A 20,643-nucleotide genomic window follows, 5' to 3' on the forward strand; every position below is an offset into this window, starting at 1 on the left:
CCATACCAGTGACAATTGCAGAGCACACTGGTTCTGCAGGAATGGGAATGGCTTCAACTTCAGTGCAGACATCTGCTCTGGTACTGAGTATAAGGTCCATATCAATGCTTAAAGTACTGAGTGCTTTACCTTTCTCAGTACTGATGAGCTAAACTTCAGATGAGGCGGGATGTTTGCTGACCCCACTGGGGATGGCTATTCTGTTGCCTCTGTGGACAATTTGGAAGATTCGTCAGGGTTGGAGACATCTTCCTCCTCTCTGTTGCCTTCTAGATATCGCTTTTGAAAGACACTGAGACTTCCTGGGGATCACCATTGGTACTGATATTGTGAATGCTTTCATAGTTGAGAGAGGACTTCTTGGCCCAGTTACTACTAGCCATTTATGCCGTACCGTTACCCACAATGGCCTTGTTGGAATCCCTGGGATGTTCCACAGTCAGTTAGGTTCTCATCCATGGTGCAGTCCAGAGCAAGGTCTCCTATTCTGCTGGGAGCCTCTCCTCCTGAGCCTCTATCACTGCAGCCACAAATGGCAGTTGCTGCAGTGGACCTGGTTCAGTCTGAATTGTTGTTACGGGCATCACAGGAGATTCCACTGGCTTTGCTTCCTTCCTCTTCTTCATTGCTAGATGACTTTGTAATGCCAGAATATTCCTCCCCTATATCTGAGGATTTTAAATAATGTCAGGACCTCCTGAGGCTCATGGTTTCAGCCTTTGGTATTCAGGAGAACATCCATAAGTTACTGTATATTCTCCTGTCCTCAGCTCCAGGGAAAGTGACTCTCCCCATAAATTAAGTGATCTTGGAACCGGCAAAGACTCTGTGGAACACTCCAGCTTCCTTACCACCCACAACAAAACGTACAGATAAAAGATGCTACGTGCCTATGCATGGTTTTGAGTGCACCTATTTGCAGCCGGTACTTAAATTTCTTGTTGTAATGGCTGCTAATGAGACATTAAGACAGGGAGGTATAAATTTAACAAAAGAACAAGGATTTTAAAAGATTGGATGTGTTTGGGAGGAAAATGTATTCTACTTCTTCCTTACACATGCATGTTGTCAATCAGCAGGCACTTTTATCAAAGTACGACTTTTGTAAATTGGGAAGCAATGGCAAAATTAACAGATAAGTTGCCCAGAATCCTGTAGTGAAGAGTTTAAGGCTTTCATTGCAGAGGGCCGTCGAGTGGCAAAAATTACAGTTAGTTTGAGACATGGCTGATGCTTCCTCTAGAGTTATGGCCTCTGCTGTAACAATGAGAAGGACTTCATGGTTGCAGAACGCTGGTATCACTCCTGAGGTCCAACTAACAATTGAGGACCTATCCTTTGACGGTCAATCTTTATTTTCAGAGAAAACTGATGAAACATTACATTCCCTTAAAGACTCGAGGTATGTTGTGTTTGTTGGGGGGTTTTACCCCAGTGATAAAGATCATCACTTCCCGGAGCAACAACTATAGCAGCAATAACACCCTCAGCAGTTCTTTAGTTCAAATTGTCCTGCTAGACAGCAGGACTTCTCCAGAAAAGGGCATATGTCTCATAGAAGTAGGTCTTCTGGTCCCAATTTTAACCCATCAGCCTGTCCTTTATCTATTTTGGGCAAGCAGCCTATTCGACACTCTCCCTGAGGTTGGCATTCCAGTTCTCAAGCTTCATACCATTTCCCTTTCGTTTGGAAACTGGCTATCCCTTTTCTACAGGGTTTGGGAGTCAATAACTATGGACAAGTGGGCACTAAGCACTGTGGGACTGGGTTATGCCATTCAGTTCCAGTTTGTTCACCCTTCCCACTCAACTACTCTTTCCCTTTTCAGGGACCCTTCTCACTCGTCTCTGCTCCTTCAGCATGTGCAGACTCTTCAGGCTTTGGGGGCCATAGAGGAGTTTTCACTTCAAAATCAGGGAAAGGGTTTCTACTAAGGGTACTTCCTGATCCCCAAGTCCAAGGGAGGGATGAGACCTAGCCTCAATCTCTGTGGTCTCAACAAGTACATCAAATACATGAGACTGTGCATGGGTATCCTAGGGACTATTCTCCCACTTTGAATCACAACAGCCAGTTTGCAGCCCTCAATCTTCAGGATGCTTACTTCCATGTGGCGATCTTCCCAAGGCACAGGAGGTTTCTGAGATGTGTAGTGGAGGTCAGCATTATCAGTACACTATGCTTCCCTTTGGCTTTTCCTCCACTCCATGGGTATTTACCAAATGCATCACTGTAGTAGCAGCATATCTCAGAAAAAGAGGAATTCTTGTCTGCCCAAACCTGGACAATTGGTTAGTGAGAGGCAAGTCCAAAGAACAAGTCCTCTGTAACACCAATTCACACAATGTCTCTTTGATCATCTGGGTCTGATTTTGAACAAAGGAAAGTTGACATTAATGCTAACTGAACAAATTGATGAATTAGGGCCCTACTAGACTCATAAATTTGAGAGTGTTTCTGCCAAACAAACAGTTTCAAGCAATTTGTCACCTGTATCTGGCACTTCAGTCCTAACCTTCAACTACAGTCTACGTGTGCTTGAAGTTCTACACCATATGGCTGTGTGCACTTATGTAGTCCAGCCTGTGAGATTGTGCCTTCATCCTCTTCAAACATGGTTGAAGTTGGTCTATTGCCCGAGTTGTCAGTTGTTGGACAAGCTTGTCCAAGTGCTTCCAGTGATCCTGGATTTCTTACAGTGGTGGACAGTTCTGAGCAATGTATGTTAGGGTATTCCCTTCAGTTGTTTTCCAACAACAGGATTTTAGTCACCAGTGCCTCCCCAATAGGTTGGGGAGTTCATCTAGAAACATTGAAAATTCAGGGCTTTTGGTTGAAAAGGAGACTTCCTTTCATATCAACGTCCTGGAGCTTCAATCCATTTACAATGCCTGCCCAGCCTTTCAGAATCACATTGGGATGCAGCAGTTCATATACTCACCATCAACGACACCGCAATGTATTATGAGCTTAGGATGCAATAAAATTTTGGCAGTTCTGCATCAAGGAAAGTATAATTCCCACAGCCGCTCGTTTACTTGGGGTCCAGAATCACTACTCCAATCATCTCAGCAGGAATTTCTCCCAGAATCACAAGTGGTGTGCTGATCTCCATCTTCTTTCAAGGGACATCCTGATTTTCGACCAGTTTGCAACAAGAGACAGCTAGAAGTGCCATCAGTATTTTGCTCTCAAGTAGGTCTCAGTCCAGGCTCCTTAACAGATCCCTTCCATCTGAATTGGGGATCGGCACTGATGTATGCCTTTCCCCTGGTACCACTCATTCCTCATTATTCTTAAACTGAAGTTGGATCATGCCAAACTAATTTTCATTGCATCAGCTGGGCCTAGGCAATGTTGATTCTCTGACCTACTCAATCTGTCGGTTCGACCTCCCATCGCTCTTCTTCTTTATCATAATCTACTGACTCAGCACCACAGTTGAGTTTTGTATCCAGTGTTCAGAAGTCTACACCTCATGGCATGGATGCTGCATGGTTCGATGAGGAGGAGGAGGAATGCTGTTTGGAAGCTGTTAAGCAAGTGCTACTCAATTATGGAAAACTGTCCACAAGAGCTACCTATTCAACCAAGTGGAAGTGGCTTTTGATGTGACTGCTAGCCCGGGGATTCGACCAAGGCTAGCCTGCATTTGGAACATTTTGAAGTATCTGCTACACCTTCAGTCCTCTGATCTGTCTCTCAGCTCCTTTACAGTCCAGTAACAGGTGATCTTGGCATTTCATCCTTTGATCCAAATGAAGTCAATTTTCTCTAATATCATGGTAGCAAGATTTCTAGGAGGAGTCATTAGTCTCCACCCACCAGTGAAAGAGCCGGTTCCCTTGTGAGACCTTAATACTGTGTACTGTGTTAACTGCTCTTATCAGACCTTCACTTGAGTCCCTAGCAACCTGTTCTCTGTCCCTCCTGTGCCAGAAGACAGCCTTACTCTCCTTGCAGATGTTACATCAAGAAGAAAGTGAACTGCAGGCCATAATGACATATGCAGTTTTTCAAAGACAAAGTGGCCCTATGGCCACATTCAAAATTTTTGTTGGAAGTGGTTTCCCAATTTCACCTTAACCAAGTAATATTTTTGCTATTCTTTCCTAAACCACACTCAAATACATATGAACAGCAACTTCATTCATTGGATGTGAGACAATGCTTGGCGTTTTACCTAGAGAGGACTACACTTTTTCATTCATCACCTCATTTTTTGTCTCCTATGCAGATCAAAGGAAGGGTCAGGCAGACTCTAGGCAGATTTCCAGGTGGATAACTTCCTGCATTACAATAGCATATAAAGTAGCTGTTCCTCAGACCATGCTTCCTCAGAGATTATGGACTTATTTGATGAGGGCCCAACCAAGATCGATAGCATTCTTAAGTGCTGTTTTAGATTCATAGATTGATAGATATTAAGGTCAGAAGGGACCATTATGATCATCTAGTCCGACCTCCTGCACAACGCAGGCCACAGAATCTCACCCACCCACTCCTGCGAAAAACTTCTCACCTATGTCTGAGCTATTGAAGTCCTCAAATCGTGGTTTAAAGACTTCAAGGAGCAGAGAATCCTCCAGCAAGTGACCCGTGCCCCATGCTACAGAGGAAGGCAAAAAACTTCCAGGGCCTCTTCCAATCTGCCCTGGAGGAAAATTCCTTCCCGACCCCCAATATGGTGATCAGCTAAACCCTGAGCATATGGGCAAGATTCACCAGCCAGATACCCAGGAAAGAATTCTCCGTAGTAACTCAGATCCCACCCCATCTAACATCCCATCACAGGCCACTGGGCCTATTTACCATGAATATTTAAAGATCAATTAATTGCCAAAATCATGTTATCCCATCATACCATCTCCTCCATAAACGTATCGAGTCTAATCTTAAAGACAGATAGGTCTTTTGCCCCCACTGCTTCCCTGGGAAGGCTATTCCAAAACTTCACTCCTCTGATGGTTAGAAACCTTCGTCTAATTTCAAGTCTAAACTTCCCAATGACCAGTTTATATCCATTTGTTCTTGTGTCCACATTGATACTGAGCTTCAATAATTCCTCTCCCTCTCTGGTATTTATCTCTCTGATATATTTATAGAGAGCAATCATATCTCCTTTTGGTTAGGCTAAACAAGCCAAGCTTCTTGAGTCTCCTTTCATAAGACAGGTTTTCCATTCCTCAGGTCATCCTAGTAGCCCTTCTCTGTACCTGTTCCAGTTTGAATTCATCCTTCTTAAACATGGGAGACCAGAACTGCACACAGTATTCCAGGTGAGGTCTCACCGGTGCCTTGTATAATGGTACTAAAACCTCCTTATCTCTACTGGAAATACCTCTCCTGATGCAACCCAAGACCGCATTAGCTTTTTTCATGGCCATATCACATTGGCGGCTCATAGTCATCCTATGATCAACCAATACTCCAAGGTCCTTTTCCTCCTCCGTTACTTCTAATTGATGCGTCCCTAGCTTATAACTAAAATTCTTGTTATTAATCCCTAAATGCATAACCTTACACTTCTCACTATTAAATTTCATCCTATTACTATTATTCCAGTTTACAGGGTCATCCAAATCTTCCTGTATGATATCCCGGTCTCTCTCTAAATTGGCAATACCTCCCAGCTTTGTATCATCCGCAAACTTTATTAGCACACTCCCACTTTTTGTGCCAAGGTCAGTAATAAAAAGATTAAATAAGATTGGTCCCAAAATTGGTCCCTGAGGAACTCCACTGGTAACCTCCCTCCAGCCTGACAGTTCACCTTTCAGTAGGACCCACTGTAGTCTCCCTGTTAACCAATTCCTTATCCACCTTTCAATTTTCATATTGATCCCCATCTTTTCCAATTTAACTAATAATTCCCCATGTGGCACTGTACCAAATGCCTTACTGAAATCTAGGTAAATTAGATCCACTGCGTTTCCTTTGTCTAAAAAATCTGTTACTTTCTCAAAGAAGGAGATCAGGTGGTTTGGCACGATCTACATTTTGTAAAACCATGTTGTATTTTGTCCCATTTACCATTGACTTCAATGTCCTTAACTACTTTCTCCTTCAAAATTTTTTCCCAAGACCTTGCATACTACAGATGTCAAACTAACAGGCCTGTAGTTACCCGGATCACTTTTTTTCCTTTCTTAAAGATAGGAACTATGTTAGCAATTCTCCAATCATATGGTAGAACCCCTGAGTTTACAGATTCATTACAAATTCTTGCTAATGGGCTTGCAATTTCATGTGCCAATTCCTTTAATATTCTTGGATGAAGATTATCTGGGCCCCCCGATTTAGACCCATTAAGCTGTTTGAGTTTTGCGTCTACCTCAGATATGGTAATATCTACCGCCATATCCTCATTCCCATTTGTCATGCTACCATTATCCCTAAGATCCTCTTTAGCCTTATTAAAGACTGAAGCAAAGTATTTGTTTAGATATTGGGCCATGCCTAGATTATCCTTGACCTCCACTTCATCCTCAGTGTTTAGCGGTCCCACTTCTTTTTTTTTTGTTTTCTTCTTATATATGTGGCTATAGAACTTTTTACTACTGGTTTTAATTCCCTTTGCAAGGTCCAATTCTACTTGACTTTTAGCCTGTCTTACTTTATCCCTACATGTTCTGACCTCAATAAAGTAGCTTTCCTTGCTGATCCCTCACATCTTCCACTCCCTGAATGCTTTCTGCTTTTTCTTAATCACCTCTCTGAGATGCTTGCTCATCCAGCTTGGTCTACAACTCCTGCCTATGAATTTTTTCCCCTTTCTTGGGATGCAGGCTTCCGATAGCTTCTGCAGCTTTGATTTAAAGTAATCCCAGGCCTCCTCTGCCTTTAGATCCATAAATTCTTCAGTCCAATCCACTTCCCTAACTGATTTCCTTAATTTTTGAAAGTCAGCCCTTTTGAAATCAAAAACCCTTGTTGCAGATTTATTTTTGTTAATCCTTCCGTTCAGTTTGAACTGAATTAGCTCATGATCACTTGAACCAAGATTGTCCCCTACAACCATTTCTTCTATGAGGTCCTCACTACTCACCAAAACCAAATCTAAAATGGCATCCCCTCTAGTCGGTTCAGCAACTACTTGATGAAGGAATCCATCAGCTATCGCATCTAGGAAAATCTGAGCCCTATTATTATTACTAGCACTCGTCCTCCAGTCTATATCTGGGAAGTTAAAGTCTCCCATGATCATGCAGTTTCCATTAGTATTTACTTCAATAAAAACATTAAAGAGGGCTCTGTCCATATCCAGATTAGATCCCAGTGGTCTATAGCACACCCCAAGCACTATCCCAGGGGAGGCTCTAGTAGTTTTCTTCCCCAGTGTAATTTTTGCCCAGACGGACTCTGTCTTATCTATTCCATCGCTTCTTATTTCTTTACATTCTACCGAATCATTGATATACAATGCTACTCCACCACCTTTACCTTTATTTCTGTCTTTCCTAAACAGCACATACCCTTCAATAGCTGTAGTCCAGTCATGACTACTATTCCACCATCTTTCTATTATCCCTATAATATCTGGTTTCACTTCCTGCACCAGTAGCTCTAGTTCCTCCATTTTGTTAGCTAGGCTCCTCGCATTGGTGTACAAACATCTTAATTTTTGCTGTTTGGCCTCACTCACATTCTGTACCCTATTTGGCACGGTCATTCTACAGCCAGTATAACCTATTAGACTGGTATCCACACTGCCCTTCCTCCTTATATACATTCTCCTACCCACGGCTGTATCCTTTCTTACTGTGTTTTCTTCCCTCTCAATGCTAAAATCCGGCGTGGAGATTACCTGGACATCTCCCAACCATCTCCCCCAAATTCCTAGTTTAAAGCTCTCTTAATCAGCTGTGCTAGCCTCCATCCTAGAAGTCTATTTCCTTTCCTACTCAGATGAAGTCCATCCCAAGAGAACTGTCCTCTGTCCATGAATGCCTCCCAGTGGCCATACGTCCCAAAGCCCTCCTTATAGCACCACTGCCTAAGCCATCTGTTGATAGTCATAATCTTGTCACACCTTTGTTGCCCTTCTCTAGGAACAGGCAGAATCCCACTAAAGATCACCTGAGCCTCGATTTCCTTAAGCATCTTCCCCAGCCTAGCATAGTCTCCCTTCATATGTTCCAGTGAGAATCTAGCCGTATCTATCGTATTGATATTGGACATTGGCAGGGCTGCTGCCCAATCTTCTTTATATATTTTTATCAAGCACTATGCTGTTAGCACTGTGTCTAGGTCACATGCAAACTTTGGAAAGGCAGTTTTGCAGTTGTTGAAGTAGACTCCATGTCCCACCACCTTAAAGTACTGCTTGTGAGTTAACTGAATGGAATACCCATCTATAACCATTCAATGGGAAAATTATTACTTGTACTGTAACTGTTGTTCTTTTAGATGCGGGTGGAGACATGTATTCCACAACCCAACCTCCAGCCCCTCTGCATCGGAGTGTCTTGTCTTTACATTTGGAGCAAAGGAACCGAGAGAGTTTGGGGCAGCACTGCCCTTAAATAGCCAGGGAAGGGGTTAAGGGCCAGAGGGCATAAGTGCCCTCCCTGCCGGTACTATTAGGAAAAGTTTCCAGTGTTGATACACTGGGTGCTCACACATCTGAGTGGAATACAGATCTGCACCACATCTCAAAAAAATAGTTACAGTACAGGTAGGTAACTGGTTTTTTGTAATAAATATTTTTCTGAAACCTATAAGCACAATTAAAGACTAATCTAAAACCCTTTGAACTTAATGAAATAATTTCAATTGGTTTTTTTCAATGGGTTTGGGATTAAGCATTTAGAGTGAGTTTACTCTGATTCTTTGCAAATCTAGTCATTTGGTCTCTCTTTTTTATCATATGTATTTTATAGACTATTTGATTACGATTAAATCCACCAATTCTGATTTTTTCACCCCTTCCCTAGAAGTAGCTGAAAGAAAACTACACACATGAAAACTAGGTTGTACATTCAGGTCATTGCCCATCATGTAGCTGATGCTAATGTGACTTGTATTTGCAAATACATGATTGCCCGCACCCCTCATTTTTCTGAAGATTGTCATAGGACTATATTTACAAAATATTTTTAAACTTGTATGAAACATTACTGGCTGGCATTGGAATTAACTGTTATAAACCTCATTGGAATGTGTAATGTTACAAGCATGTTTAGACCTGTTATTATACATTGCGTTACCTTTTTTGCTTGCTTACATATTCTATGTTCTGAGTCACTTCATTTTGATCATAGTCTCAGATGAATTCCTCAGTTGGCAAAATTGATTGCATATCCTGGGTGCAATTAGATGTGTGAGGACATCAAATAAAATAATAGTGATTTAAAAACCTATGTCTTTTTAGTGTGGGAAAATTATTCTGTTGATCGACAGAGACTGAAAACTATCATTTCCATTATTAGTTTTACTATTAAAGAATTTCATTTTATTCTGTACGAAGGTTACAGTGCCAATAGCATTTATTATGAAATTATAATACACTATTGTACAAAACTGAGAGAAGTTTAAAGCAAAATTGCTGTGTAAGGATAAACTATAAAATCTGATTTAAAAATTTTTTTTTGCTTTTGTTTTTTCTTTTTTCTACTGCTTCCTCTGAAGTCTCCTACCAAATGGTTTTGGAAACTGGTTCCTGTAAGTTTGCCTGACTGCTTCACCTTTGATCTAATAGCTTAAAATGAGAATCATTTTGTCCATGTCATGCTGGTGTACTCAATTCATTTAATTTATCTCGGCTAGATTAGATTATAGTATAGTAGATTGCTGTCCATAGGGTTCACATAGTTTAGAATCCAGTCTTTCAAGGTAGTCTGGAGAAAATTAAAATTTATGGTATGATATTGGATCAAAAGTTGCTTTAAGAACAGTTGACATGCATCTGTAGTGGTTATGATATTTTACTTTTTATAGTGAAGTGTGTTGCCTTCTCTTACCTCACCTCAGTATATAAAATACCCTCTCTGTACTGTCTCTGGTAAGGTTCTTTGCTTGGTTCATATGCAAACTCCTATTCAGTGGGAATCAGAGCTGCTTGTGTACTTTCTTAAGAAAGTTGATCCACAGAAGCCAACCTTTGTGGCACTTGAAGTTTTTAGACACTTATTAAAAAGTGTGTATCTCACACACACCATTTATCCTAGTTTCTTTCTTTTCAATTAGTGATGAGTATTGAGAGGAGCAAAACATTGGCTGTCCCCCTCTTGTTAAAATTATAAAAGCATAATAATGTAACTCTTTGCTTAATTAATAACATATTGTAATTTGCACTAAAATTGTATGTAGTTTAATTAACATATCCCCCTGCTACACTTCAACAATAAAGATAATATGCTCTTTTCTCTGTCATCAGTAAATCCATACTATAGATATGGAGCTGCTTTAAGATTTACTTAGTCTGTAGATGTTCAAGTAAAGGCTGTACTGCATTTTGTTCTGTTGTCCAAAAATATACTTTTGATCTTCCAATCAAATCACACATGTAGCACTTGTGCAGGCCCTCAGCTAGTTTTGTTTTAACTAAGAGATGGTTCATATATATTGCAAAGAGAGAAAAATAAGCTTAGGCAACTGCTTACTGTAAATAAAGTTTGGCCATTGCCTAAAGAACAGCATTAAAAAACAATTTGTAATAGTGATTACAGCTGTTCTATTCCTAGCTGATTGAACCCAATTTCATAAGAGTCTGTAGTATAAAAGTAGTTCCTCTGCAGTGTTGTCTTTTTTCCCCTCTGCATTGCTATCTATGTATATTTAAAGAGAATATTCAGTTCTGGACTATGTCATACCATTTAAATGTTCTTATTTCAGGAATGAAAGGACAACAATATAACTAACATAGGGGAGAGGAGTAAAGCCACAAGTGGGCTGTGTATGGTCATTACAGACCTACGAAAATAAAGTACATTTCTCATCATAATCTGACATACAGTATTTCCATTAAACCAGAATGTTTGTGAAGAGCTGTTTCAGAATAAACCTTCTGTTATTGCTGTTTTTGTATAAGGTATTTGTTTACCGATAGTTCCCCACCAGTATATTAGAAATATCACATATATTTGCAGTGCAGTTATTAAAAGCAGTGCTGTACCAATCTTTTGATAAATATGGTACTAGCATGTTGAGGTGTTATATTTTGTTATGACCATGTTTATCATTACACTTTCTAAATGATTAAAAGAGATTTTCTTCCAAATTAAAAGTAAAAAATAGTTACTGGTGGCTACACAGTAACTTGAAGTAGCATAACATATGTTGCCTTCTTTATCAAATGCTGAGTAAATTCCTATTAAAACATGATACAAAATATACCTTGAGCAACCTAGTAGATTTGACTATATTTTAACTTTATTTTTTCCTGAAGTTGGATATTTCTACTCTCTCAAACAACCATCTTCTTCCAGGTCTACCTTAAAGGTTTGACATACTGTAGTTCCCAAGAGAAGTCTGTAGACAGTGTTCCTAAGGCAGCCTGAATCATCGTTTAAATGACAGGAAGCTTTCTCCCAGAAAGTCATTGTGTGGTGGCATATTGTGAGATGCTGCTAAGCCAGCCATTGTACTCTATATTTAAAACAACTTTAAAATGTTCTTTAAACAAAATTGAGAGACTGTTTTTAAAACAATATATTAAATTCTTGAGAGAAATTTTTAATTATGATTTTTGAGCCAATCTGTATATTATGTGTTACCATATCTTCTCTGCTATTGTTGTTGAATAATAAAACAAAATCTAAGTAAAACATTTCTCCTCACACTTCATTTCTAAACCATTTCCATGGAGGAAAAGCATAATTCTATATTTGTGACAGTATTGTGATTTCCATGACAATAGATTAGATTGTCACGAGTAAAGAATTGCAATTTGGCTGGGGAGGAAAAAGCTCTGACAGTATGAAAAATGTCTTGCTTAAATATAGGTAATTTAAAGTGTTACTAACATATGCAAATCAAATATTAATAATACATGAAAGATTAACACATTTTGTTTAGCATTTTCAGATGTCTATCATAGCAAGGGGACACTGTCTTCTGCCATTTGTATCTTCATACAACATACTTCATGCAATAGTGTCACCACATTTCAAGCTTGAAGTAAAGCTTTAAATCTTACTCTTTAAATATTAAAATATTAACTGGTTAAAAGTTATCTGGGCCATTCTGGTGTGCTATAATAAAGACTTGTCTTCAGTTCACAGTACTGGTGTCTCTCCACAAGGTAATATAGTCTGGGAGTTCTACATTTCTCAATCCACCATTTTGGCCAGTTTAAGAGAGACACTGAGATGCACTGAATGGAATCCCATCCAGTTCTCACCAAAAGTATAATTTTCAGGGTTACAGTGAGTGAATTCTCAGAACCTCAAAAGACAGCCCTCTGAGTCCATCTAAATATATACATAACTTAAACATAAAATTAGTTAGCTCAGGGATATTCTTGACATCATAATTAGCATCATAATTAGCACTGAGGTATTAAGAGAGATTGTAAACTTTCTGTAGTATTTAAAAATTAAAAGGTCAGTTACACAATAAGTCATATCAACAAGTTAGTAAATACGTCATCTTATATGTCCTTTTTTTTTCCCCCTCCCAATATGGCACCCCAGGGGATGTGAGAAGAGACATTAAGAATGACCAATATGAAATTAGAGCAAAAAAAAAGTTTCTTTTCAAAATGTTTTCCTTTTGTAAAATTCTTTTACCCTGGTAATCTTGACCATGAATCCTTTTCTAAATGCTCTGTTGTCTGTATGACACAGAGTAGTAATGAAAATGGAGCTGATCAAATCCAGATTTCTCTACTTTTGAATTTGGCGTCAGGTCTGTTACAACTGAAGCACGTATTGGCCCAGATCCTCATGTGGCGCATATTGGCTTAGCTCAGCTCACTTTCAAAGAGCAATGCAGAGTTACACCAGCTGAGGATTTGGCCCATTATGTTAGACAAATAAGTAATTTTTGAATGCTTATGAAACTGAATGCCACTATTTGTAAGTTATTCTCCTAATAGTGATAAATGAATTGTCTGATTTCAGAGTGAATTAGAATATTGTATAAAGAAAAGGAGTACTTGTGGCACCTTAGAGACTAACAAATTTATTTGCATGCTCAAATAAATTTGTTAGTCTCTAAGATGCCACAAGTACTCCCTTTCTTTTTGCGGATACAGACTAACACAGCTTTCTACTCTGAAACCAGAATATTGTATGTATTTGATCAAACTTTGACAGCACAGTAGTTTTGAATGAAAGTTGCAATATTATCATATGGACTTATTTCCTTTTAAATCGATCTACATTTTGCCTATTTGTTTAGCATAAATATTAATCTACAGAAAGTAACCTCTGACAAAATGGTGACTGACTTGATATTACTTAATGCCTTTCACTAATGGAACACAGAATCTACAGTACAAATCTGTTTTCACATATGTTTCTGAGGATATGTCTGTTTTAATCTCCTCTTTCTACATGGTAGGCTCGTTACAGGAAGGAGCAAACACTGCTTAAGCAGCTGCCTTGCATTCCACTGGTAGAAAATCTCCTGAAGGATGGTACAGATGGTTGTGCTTTAGCTGCTCTGATCCACTTCTACTGTCCTGATATTGTCAAACTGGAGGGTGAGTGTGTATGTTAGAGGACTCTCTGCCATTCAAAAGATGGTGATGCAAGTTAAAATGGCTTTTTCTTCAGTGTACATTAAAATGGTGGCATTGAATAGCATAAATACATAAGAGGTAAAATTTGAGTTTCTTAAAAGCTCTCACTTGAATAAAATTTCGTTTTTTAAAGAGAGAGCACCACTTACCAGGGTATCTCCCAATATTATGTTTACCATTACTATCTATAAATCACCAAGCAAATATAAGTTTGTAAAGATAATTCAGGGATAATAAAGGAACTGTCTTGGCAGATTCCTCACTCTTGAGAGCACATCCTTCAGTGCCTAAAGTGTCTTGGCATCCAGCCTTCCTTGATCATTCTCTGGCCTTCTGTTCTCCCCATGAAAGCTTCAGCCTTGTTGGGATCATGCACATGGATCTCAGGGTTGCTCAGATCTGAAGTGTGAAATCCCTATGAAAAACCATTCCATAGACTGCCTCCAGTAGCACAGGCCCCCAGATTTAAGAAAGCAAAATTCCAGTTGCTCTTGGGCTTATGAGATGGAAGAAGTTGGCTTTCAAGTTATGTAAGTGTCAAATCCAGGCACATGCTGTTACTGTCTAGTGTGTCTGATCAGAGAAGGGTTGAAACCAGGGCTGCCATGGATGTTGACTCCTTGGATCTTTGCTTCCAATGCTAATACCTTGCCCTCTTACTGTTTGAGAACAGACAGAAATTCAGAATTTCTGACTGATGCATTTTTTAGGCCTGGAGTTGGAATCTCATGTATGCTTTCCCACAGATTCCTCCACTCTGTTTTTCAGAACAGTGAAGCAAGACAGACCTCATGTTATCCTCGAATCCCTAGCTTAATATCACCATTTTTATTGTTTGGATCTCCTCACCATAATATCCCATTTACCTTTTTAAAATATGCATGTAAAGTCTCCCCTTTTGTCTCTAAAATAAAGTCAGAGGTGATCAGGTACTACTGTGAGAACCATAGAAAACATTAAAAATATAACGTTTTTATTGAGGCTTACTCTATCTAACAGTATTATTCTTGACACTTATTAGATTTGAATGTTCATATGTGAAGCACAAGATCAATTCCATTTCACTTACTACTAGTATCTGAGCATTTAAAACCTAATTGCAAGAAGGATACTGTAATCAGTGAAATATATTTAAATTATACAGTAATGTTTGTGATGGTCTCAAAATAATAAATGGGTCAAGAGTTAGATTATAATTTATTTTCATCAAGGGTCATTAAAAATCATAATTTATAATTACCATTTACAAAAAAAACCCCAATCATAGTGTGTTTCAGAAAGTATTCAAGATGTTAATCTACTTTGATAGCATAAAAACAAACCTATAAAAATGCAATGGAATAAAATGTAAGATGACATAACTCAAGATTCTGAAATTAAAATCTAATTCAAAACTGGATTTTTAAAAAATTCCTTTTGACAAAATATTTTCATTTTTTAATCTGCCTCCAAAATGCTTGGCACTTATTATATGTAAGGCTTTTATTTTCAGGTCTGTAGCTATGCCTAACCTTTTCTGTTTCCGCTTTCATTTTAGATATTTGTTTGAAAGAGACCATGTCATTGGCTGATAGCCTATATAATCTACAGCTCATCCAAGAATTTTGTCAGGAATATTTGAACCAGTGTTGCCATTTCGCTCTTGAAGATATGCTCTATGCTGCTGCTTCAGTAAAGGTAAAAAAAAAAAATAAATTTTTTTTTGAACATGTGATTTCTTCTGATCTGCTTTAGTAATGCTATTTTAACTGCTTTTAGGTCTATTGCTATGTGGTTCAGCGAAAAAGGATACTGCATTTTTTGGAACACGGTGATTAAATTATAATGTGCATATAAAATGCATGTTTGAGCTGCACTTATCACCTCATTTTTGATGGTTATTATTAAACTTGAAATGTAAATATATTTTTAAAAGGAGAACACGTAAAACTTTAATTTTTGGGCAGACTGTCATAACTTTGTTCTCTCTTAATTAAAAACACACAATCTGCAATATTTCTTTAAAAATGTAATTGAGAGTTATGATGGCTGTGACTTCCTAAGTTTTTCAAACCATAGTGTAATTTAAAGTTATAGTTTCTAGAATAACTAACTCATCTACCCTTGTCCATCTGTACAGAAATATAAAATATATACAGTGTTAAATTCTATGTTTTACATGTGTATGTGCTATATTTATTTGATACGCTATGGTTGCTCTGCAAACCATAACTTTGAATTTCCTGAATTAATTAAAGTTAAATATAACACTTATGCATATAATACGTAGTTGTGCGCATTTCATTTCCTTACCTTAAAACCGAAAACTGTACTGAATTTCACAGTATGTATGTTCATTATAACATATGCTATGAGATTCAAATAAGTGTTTGAGTCTTCTCACAGGTATACAGAATTCTATGTATTAGTGCAATTACTGTGTGTGTTGTCATCTGAATCATAGAATCATAGAATATCAGGGTTGGAAGGGACCTCAGGAGGTCATCTAGTCCAACCCCCTGCTCAAAGCAGGACCAATCTCCAACTAAATCATCCCAGCCAGGGCTTTGTCAAGCCTGACCTTAAAACTTCTAAGGAAGGAGATTCCACCACCTCCCTAGATAATGCATTCCAGTGTTTCACCACCCTCCTAGTGAAAAAGTTTTTCCTAATATCCAACCTAAACCTCCCCCACTGCAACTTGAGACCATTACTCCTCGTTCTGTCATCAGCTACCACTGAGAACAGTCTAGAGCCATCCTCTTTGGAACCCCCTTTCAGGTAGTTGAAAGCAGCTATCAAATCCCCCCTCATTCTTCTCTTCCGCAGACTAAACAATCCCAGTTCCCTCAGCCTCTCCTCATAAGTCATATGTTCCAGTCCCCTAATCATTTTTGTTGCCCTCCGCTGGACGTTTTCCAGTTTTTCCACATCCTTCTTGTAGCGTGGGGCCCTAAATTGGACACAGTACTCCAGATGAGGCCTCACCAATGTCGAATAGAGGGGAACGATCACGTCCCTCGATCTGCTGGCAATACCCCTATTTATACATCCCAAAATGCCATTGGCCTTCTTGGCAACAACGGCACACTGTTGACTCATATCCAGCTTCTCGTCCACTGTAATCCCAGGTCCTTTTCTGCAGAACTGCTGCCTAGTCATTTGGTCCGTAGTCTGTAGCGGTGCATGGGATTCTTCCGTCCTAAGTGCAGGACTCTGCACTTGTCCTTGTTGAACCTCATCAGATTTCTTTTGGCCCAATCCTCTAATTTGTCTACGTCCCTCTGTATCCTATCCCTAGCCTCCAGCGTATCTACCTCTCCTCCCAGTTTAGTGTCATCTGCAAACTTTCTGAGGGTGCAATCCACACCATCCTCCAGATCATTAATGAAGATATTGAAAAAACCGGCCCAATACTGCATTTAGGGCTCATTTCTGCTAATTGTTGAGAATCTTCAACGCCCACTGACTTCACCCAGATGAAGATGTTTAGCAGTTAACAGGAGCACTTAGCATCTTCCATATTTGAGCTGTTGCTGTCTACTTCAGGCCTCATCTGCACACACACATTGTAGTTAACGTGAGGCAGTGCCTCCCCCATGGCCCCAATTGTGGATGCACTGATATTGGCATAAATATGCTTTTAATAGGTTTGGCTTGTTCCATTAGGGGAAGGGGAATAAACTATACAGCTATAAAGCACCTTTGTACCAATATACCTGTGTTCACACTAGGGGTATGTCTACACTACGGAATAAGGTCGAATTTATAGAAGTCGGTTTTTTAGAAATCAGTTTTATATATTCGAGTGTGTGTGTCCCCACAGAAAATGCTAAGTGCATTAACTCGGCGGAGTGCTTCCACAGTACCGAGGCTAGAGTCGACTTCCGGAGTGTTGCACTGTGGGTAGCTATCCCACAGTTCCCGCAGTCTCCGCTGCCCATTGGAATTCTGGGTTGAGATCCCAATGCCTGATGGGGCTAAAACATTGTTGCGGGTGGTTCTGGGTACATATCGTCAGGCCCCCCTTCCCTCCCTCCCTCCATGAAAGCAAGGGCAGACAATCGTTTCGCACCTTTTTTCCTGAGTTACCTGTGCAGACGCCATACCACGGCAAGCATGGAGCCCGCTCAGGTAACCATCACCGTATGTCTCCTGGGTGCTGGCAGACGCGGTACGGCATTGCTACACAGTAGCAGCAACCCATTGCCTTCTGGCAGCAGACGGTGCAATACGACTGGTAGCCGTCATCGTCGTGTCCAAGGTGCTCCTGGCCACGTCGGCTGGGAGCGCCTGGGCAGACATGGGCACAGGGACTAAATTTGGAGTGACTTGACCAGGTCATTCTCTTTAGTCCTGCAGTCAGTCCTATTGAACCGTCTTATGGTGAGCAGGCAGGCGATACAGATTGCTAGCAGTCGTACTGTACCATCTTCTGCCGGGCAGGCAAGAGATGAGGATGGCTAGCAGTCGTATTGTACCATCTTCTGCCGGGCAGGCAAGAGATGAGGATGGCTAGCAGTCGTACTGTACCATCTTCTGCCGAGCAGCCATGAGATGTGGATGGCATGCAGTCCTTCTGCACCGTCTGCTGCCAGCCAAAGATGTAAAAGATAGATGGAGTGGATCAAAACAAGAAATAGACCAGATTTGTTTTGTACTCATTTGCTTCCCCCCTTCCCCCGTCTAGGGGACTCATTCCTCTAGGTCACACTGCAGTCACTCACAGAGAAGGTGCAGCGAGGTAAGTCTAGCCAATCAGAGGCCAGACTAACCTCCTTGTTCCAATAAGAACAATAACTTAGGTGCACCATTTCTTATTGGAACCCTCCGTGAAGTCCTGCCTGAAATACTCCTTGATGTAAAGCCACCCCCTTTGTTGATTTTAGCTCCCTGAAGCCAACCCTGTAAGCCGTGTCGTCAGTCGCCCCTCCCTCCGTCAGAGCAACGGCAGACAATCGTTCTGTTCCTTTTTTCTGTGCGGACGCCATACCAAGGCAAGCATGGAGGCCGGTCAGCTCACTTTGGCAATTAGGAGCACATTAAACACCACACGCATTATCCAGGAGTATATGCAGCACCAGAACCTGGCAAAGCGATACCGGGCGAGGAGGCGACGTCAGCATGGTCACGTGAGTGATCAGGACATGGACACAGATTTCTCTGAAAGCATGGGCCCTGCCAATGCATGCATCATGGTGCTAATGGGGCAGGTTCATGCTGTGGAACGCCGATTCTGGGCTCGGGAAACAAGCACAGATCGGTGGGACCGCATATTGTTGCAGGTCTGGGACGATTCCCAGTGGCTGCGAAACTTTTGCATGCGTAAGGGCACTTTCATGGAACTTTGTGACTTGCTTTCCCCTGCCCTGAAGCGCATGAATACCAAGATGAGAGCAGCCCTCACAGTTGAGAAGCGAGTGGCGATAGCCCTGTGGAAGCTTGCAACGCCAGACAGCTACCGGTCAGTTGGGAATCAATTTGGAGTGGGCAAGTCTACTGTTGGGGCTGCTGTGATGCAAGTAGCCCACACAATCAAAGATCTGCTGATATCAAGGGTAGTGACCCTGGGAAATGTGCAGGTCATAGTGGATGGCTTTGCTGCAATGGGATTCCCTAACTGTGGTGGGGCCATAGACGGAACCCATATCCCTATCTTGGCACCGGAGCACCAAGCCGGCGAGTACATAAACCGCAAGGGGTACTTTTCAATAGTGCTGCAAGCTCTGGTGGATCACAAGGGACGTTTCACCAACATCAACGGGGGATGGCCGGGAAAGGTACATGACGCTCGCATCTTCAGGAACTCTAGTCTGTTTCAAAAGCTGCAGGAAGGGACTTTCTTCCCAGACCAGAAAATAACTGTTGGGGATGTTGAAATGCCTATATGTATCCTTGGGGACCCAGCCTACCCCTTAATGCCATGGCTCACAGGCAGCCTGGACAGTAGTCAGGAGCTGTTCAACTACAGGCTGAGCAAGTGCAGAATGGTGGTAGAATGTGCATTTGGACGTTTAAAGGCGCGCTGGCGCAGTTTACTGACTCGCTTAGACCTCAGCAAAACCAATTTTCCCACTGTTATTACTGCTTGCTGTGTGCTCCACAATATCTGTGAGAGTAAGGGGGAGACGTTTATGGCGGGGTGGGAGGTTGAGGAAAATCGCCTGGCTGCTGGTTACGCGCAGCCAGACACCAGGGCGGTTAGAAGAGCACAGGAGGGCGCGGTACGCATCAGAGAAGCTTTGAAAACCAGTTTCATGACTGGCCAGGCTACGGTGTGAAAGTTCTGTTTGTTTCTCCTTGATGAAACCCCCCGCCCCTTGGTTCACTCTACTTCCCTGTAAGCTAACCACCCTCCCCTCCTCCCTTCGATCACCGCTTGCAGAGGCAATAAAGTCATTGTTGCTTCACATTCATGCATTCTTTATTCATTCATCACACAAATAGGGGGATGACTACCAAGGTAGCCCAGGAGGGGTGGTGGAGGTGGGAAGGAAAATGCCACACAGCACTTTAAAAGTTTACAACTTTAAAATTTATTGAATGCCAGCCTTCTTTTTTTGGGGCAATCCTCTGTGGCGGAGTGGCTGGTTGGCCAGTGGCCCCCCCACCGCGTTCTTGGGCATCTGGGTGTGGAGGCTATGGAACTTGGGGAGGAGGGCGGTTGGTTACACAGGGGCTGTAGTGGCAGTCTGTGCTCCAGCTGCCTTTGCTGCAGCTCAACCATACACTGGAGCATACTGGTTTGGTCCTCCAGCAGCCTCAGCATTGAATCCTGCCTCCTCTCATCACGCTGCCGCCACATTTGAGCTTCAGCCCTGTCTTCAGCCCACCACTTACTCTCTTCAGCCTGCCACTTACTCTCTTCGGTCCGCCACCTCTCCTCCCGGTCATTTTGTGCTTTCCTGCACTCTGACATTATTTGCCTCCACGCATTCGTCTGTGCTCTGTCAGTGTGGGAGGACAGCATGAGCTC

The 20,643-nt window shown here is 41.2% G+C and overlaps 1 protein-coding gene across 5 annotated transcripts in view; it reads left to right on the forward strand.

The window, feature by feature from the left end:
- The window catches only part of CAMSAP2 (calmodulin regulated spectrin associated protein family member 2), a 176,793-nt gene that overhangs the window by 98,834 nt on the left and 57,316 nt on the right, over positions 1–20,643 (forward strand). For 3 of the 5 annotated variants that reach the window (XM_074961198.1, XM_074961199.1, XM_074961202.1), the window contains exons 5-7: positions 9,632–9,664; positions 13,508–13,649; positions 15,226–15,365. In XM_074961198.1, the coding sequence (XP_074817299.1) occupies positions 9,632–9,664; positions 13,508–13,649; positions 15,226–15,365 (315 nt within the window). The remainder of the gene's footprint in view (positions 1–9,631; positions 9,665–13,507; positions 13,650–15,225; positions 15,366–20,643) is intronic. The other 2 variants (XM_074961200.1, XM_074961201.1) reach the window with 1 other exon arrangement.

This window comes from Natator depressus, chromosome 8 (assembly GCF_965152275.1).
Source record: "Natator depressus isolate rNatDep1 chromosome 8, rNatDep2.hap1, whole genome shotgun sequence".
In the NCBI taxonomy this organism is placed as follows: domain Eukaryota; kingdom Metazoa; phylum Chordata; order Testudines; family Cheloniidae; genus Natator; species Natator depressus.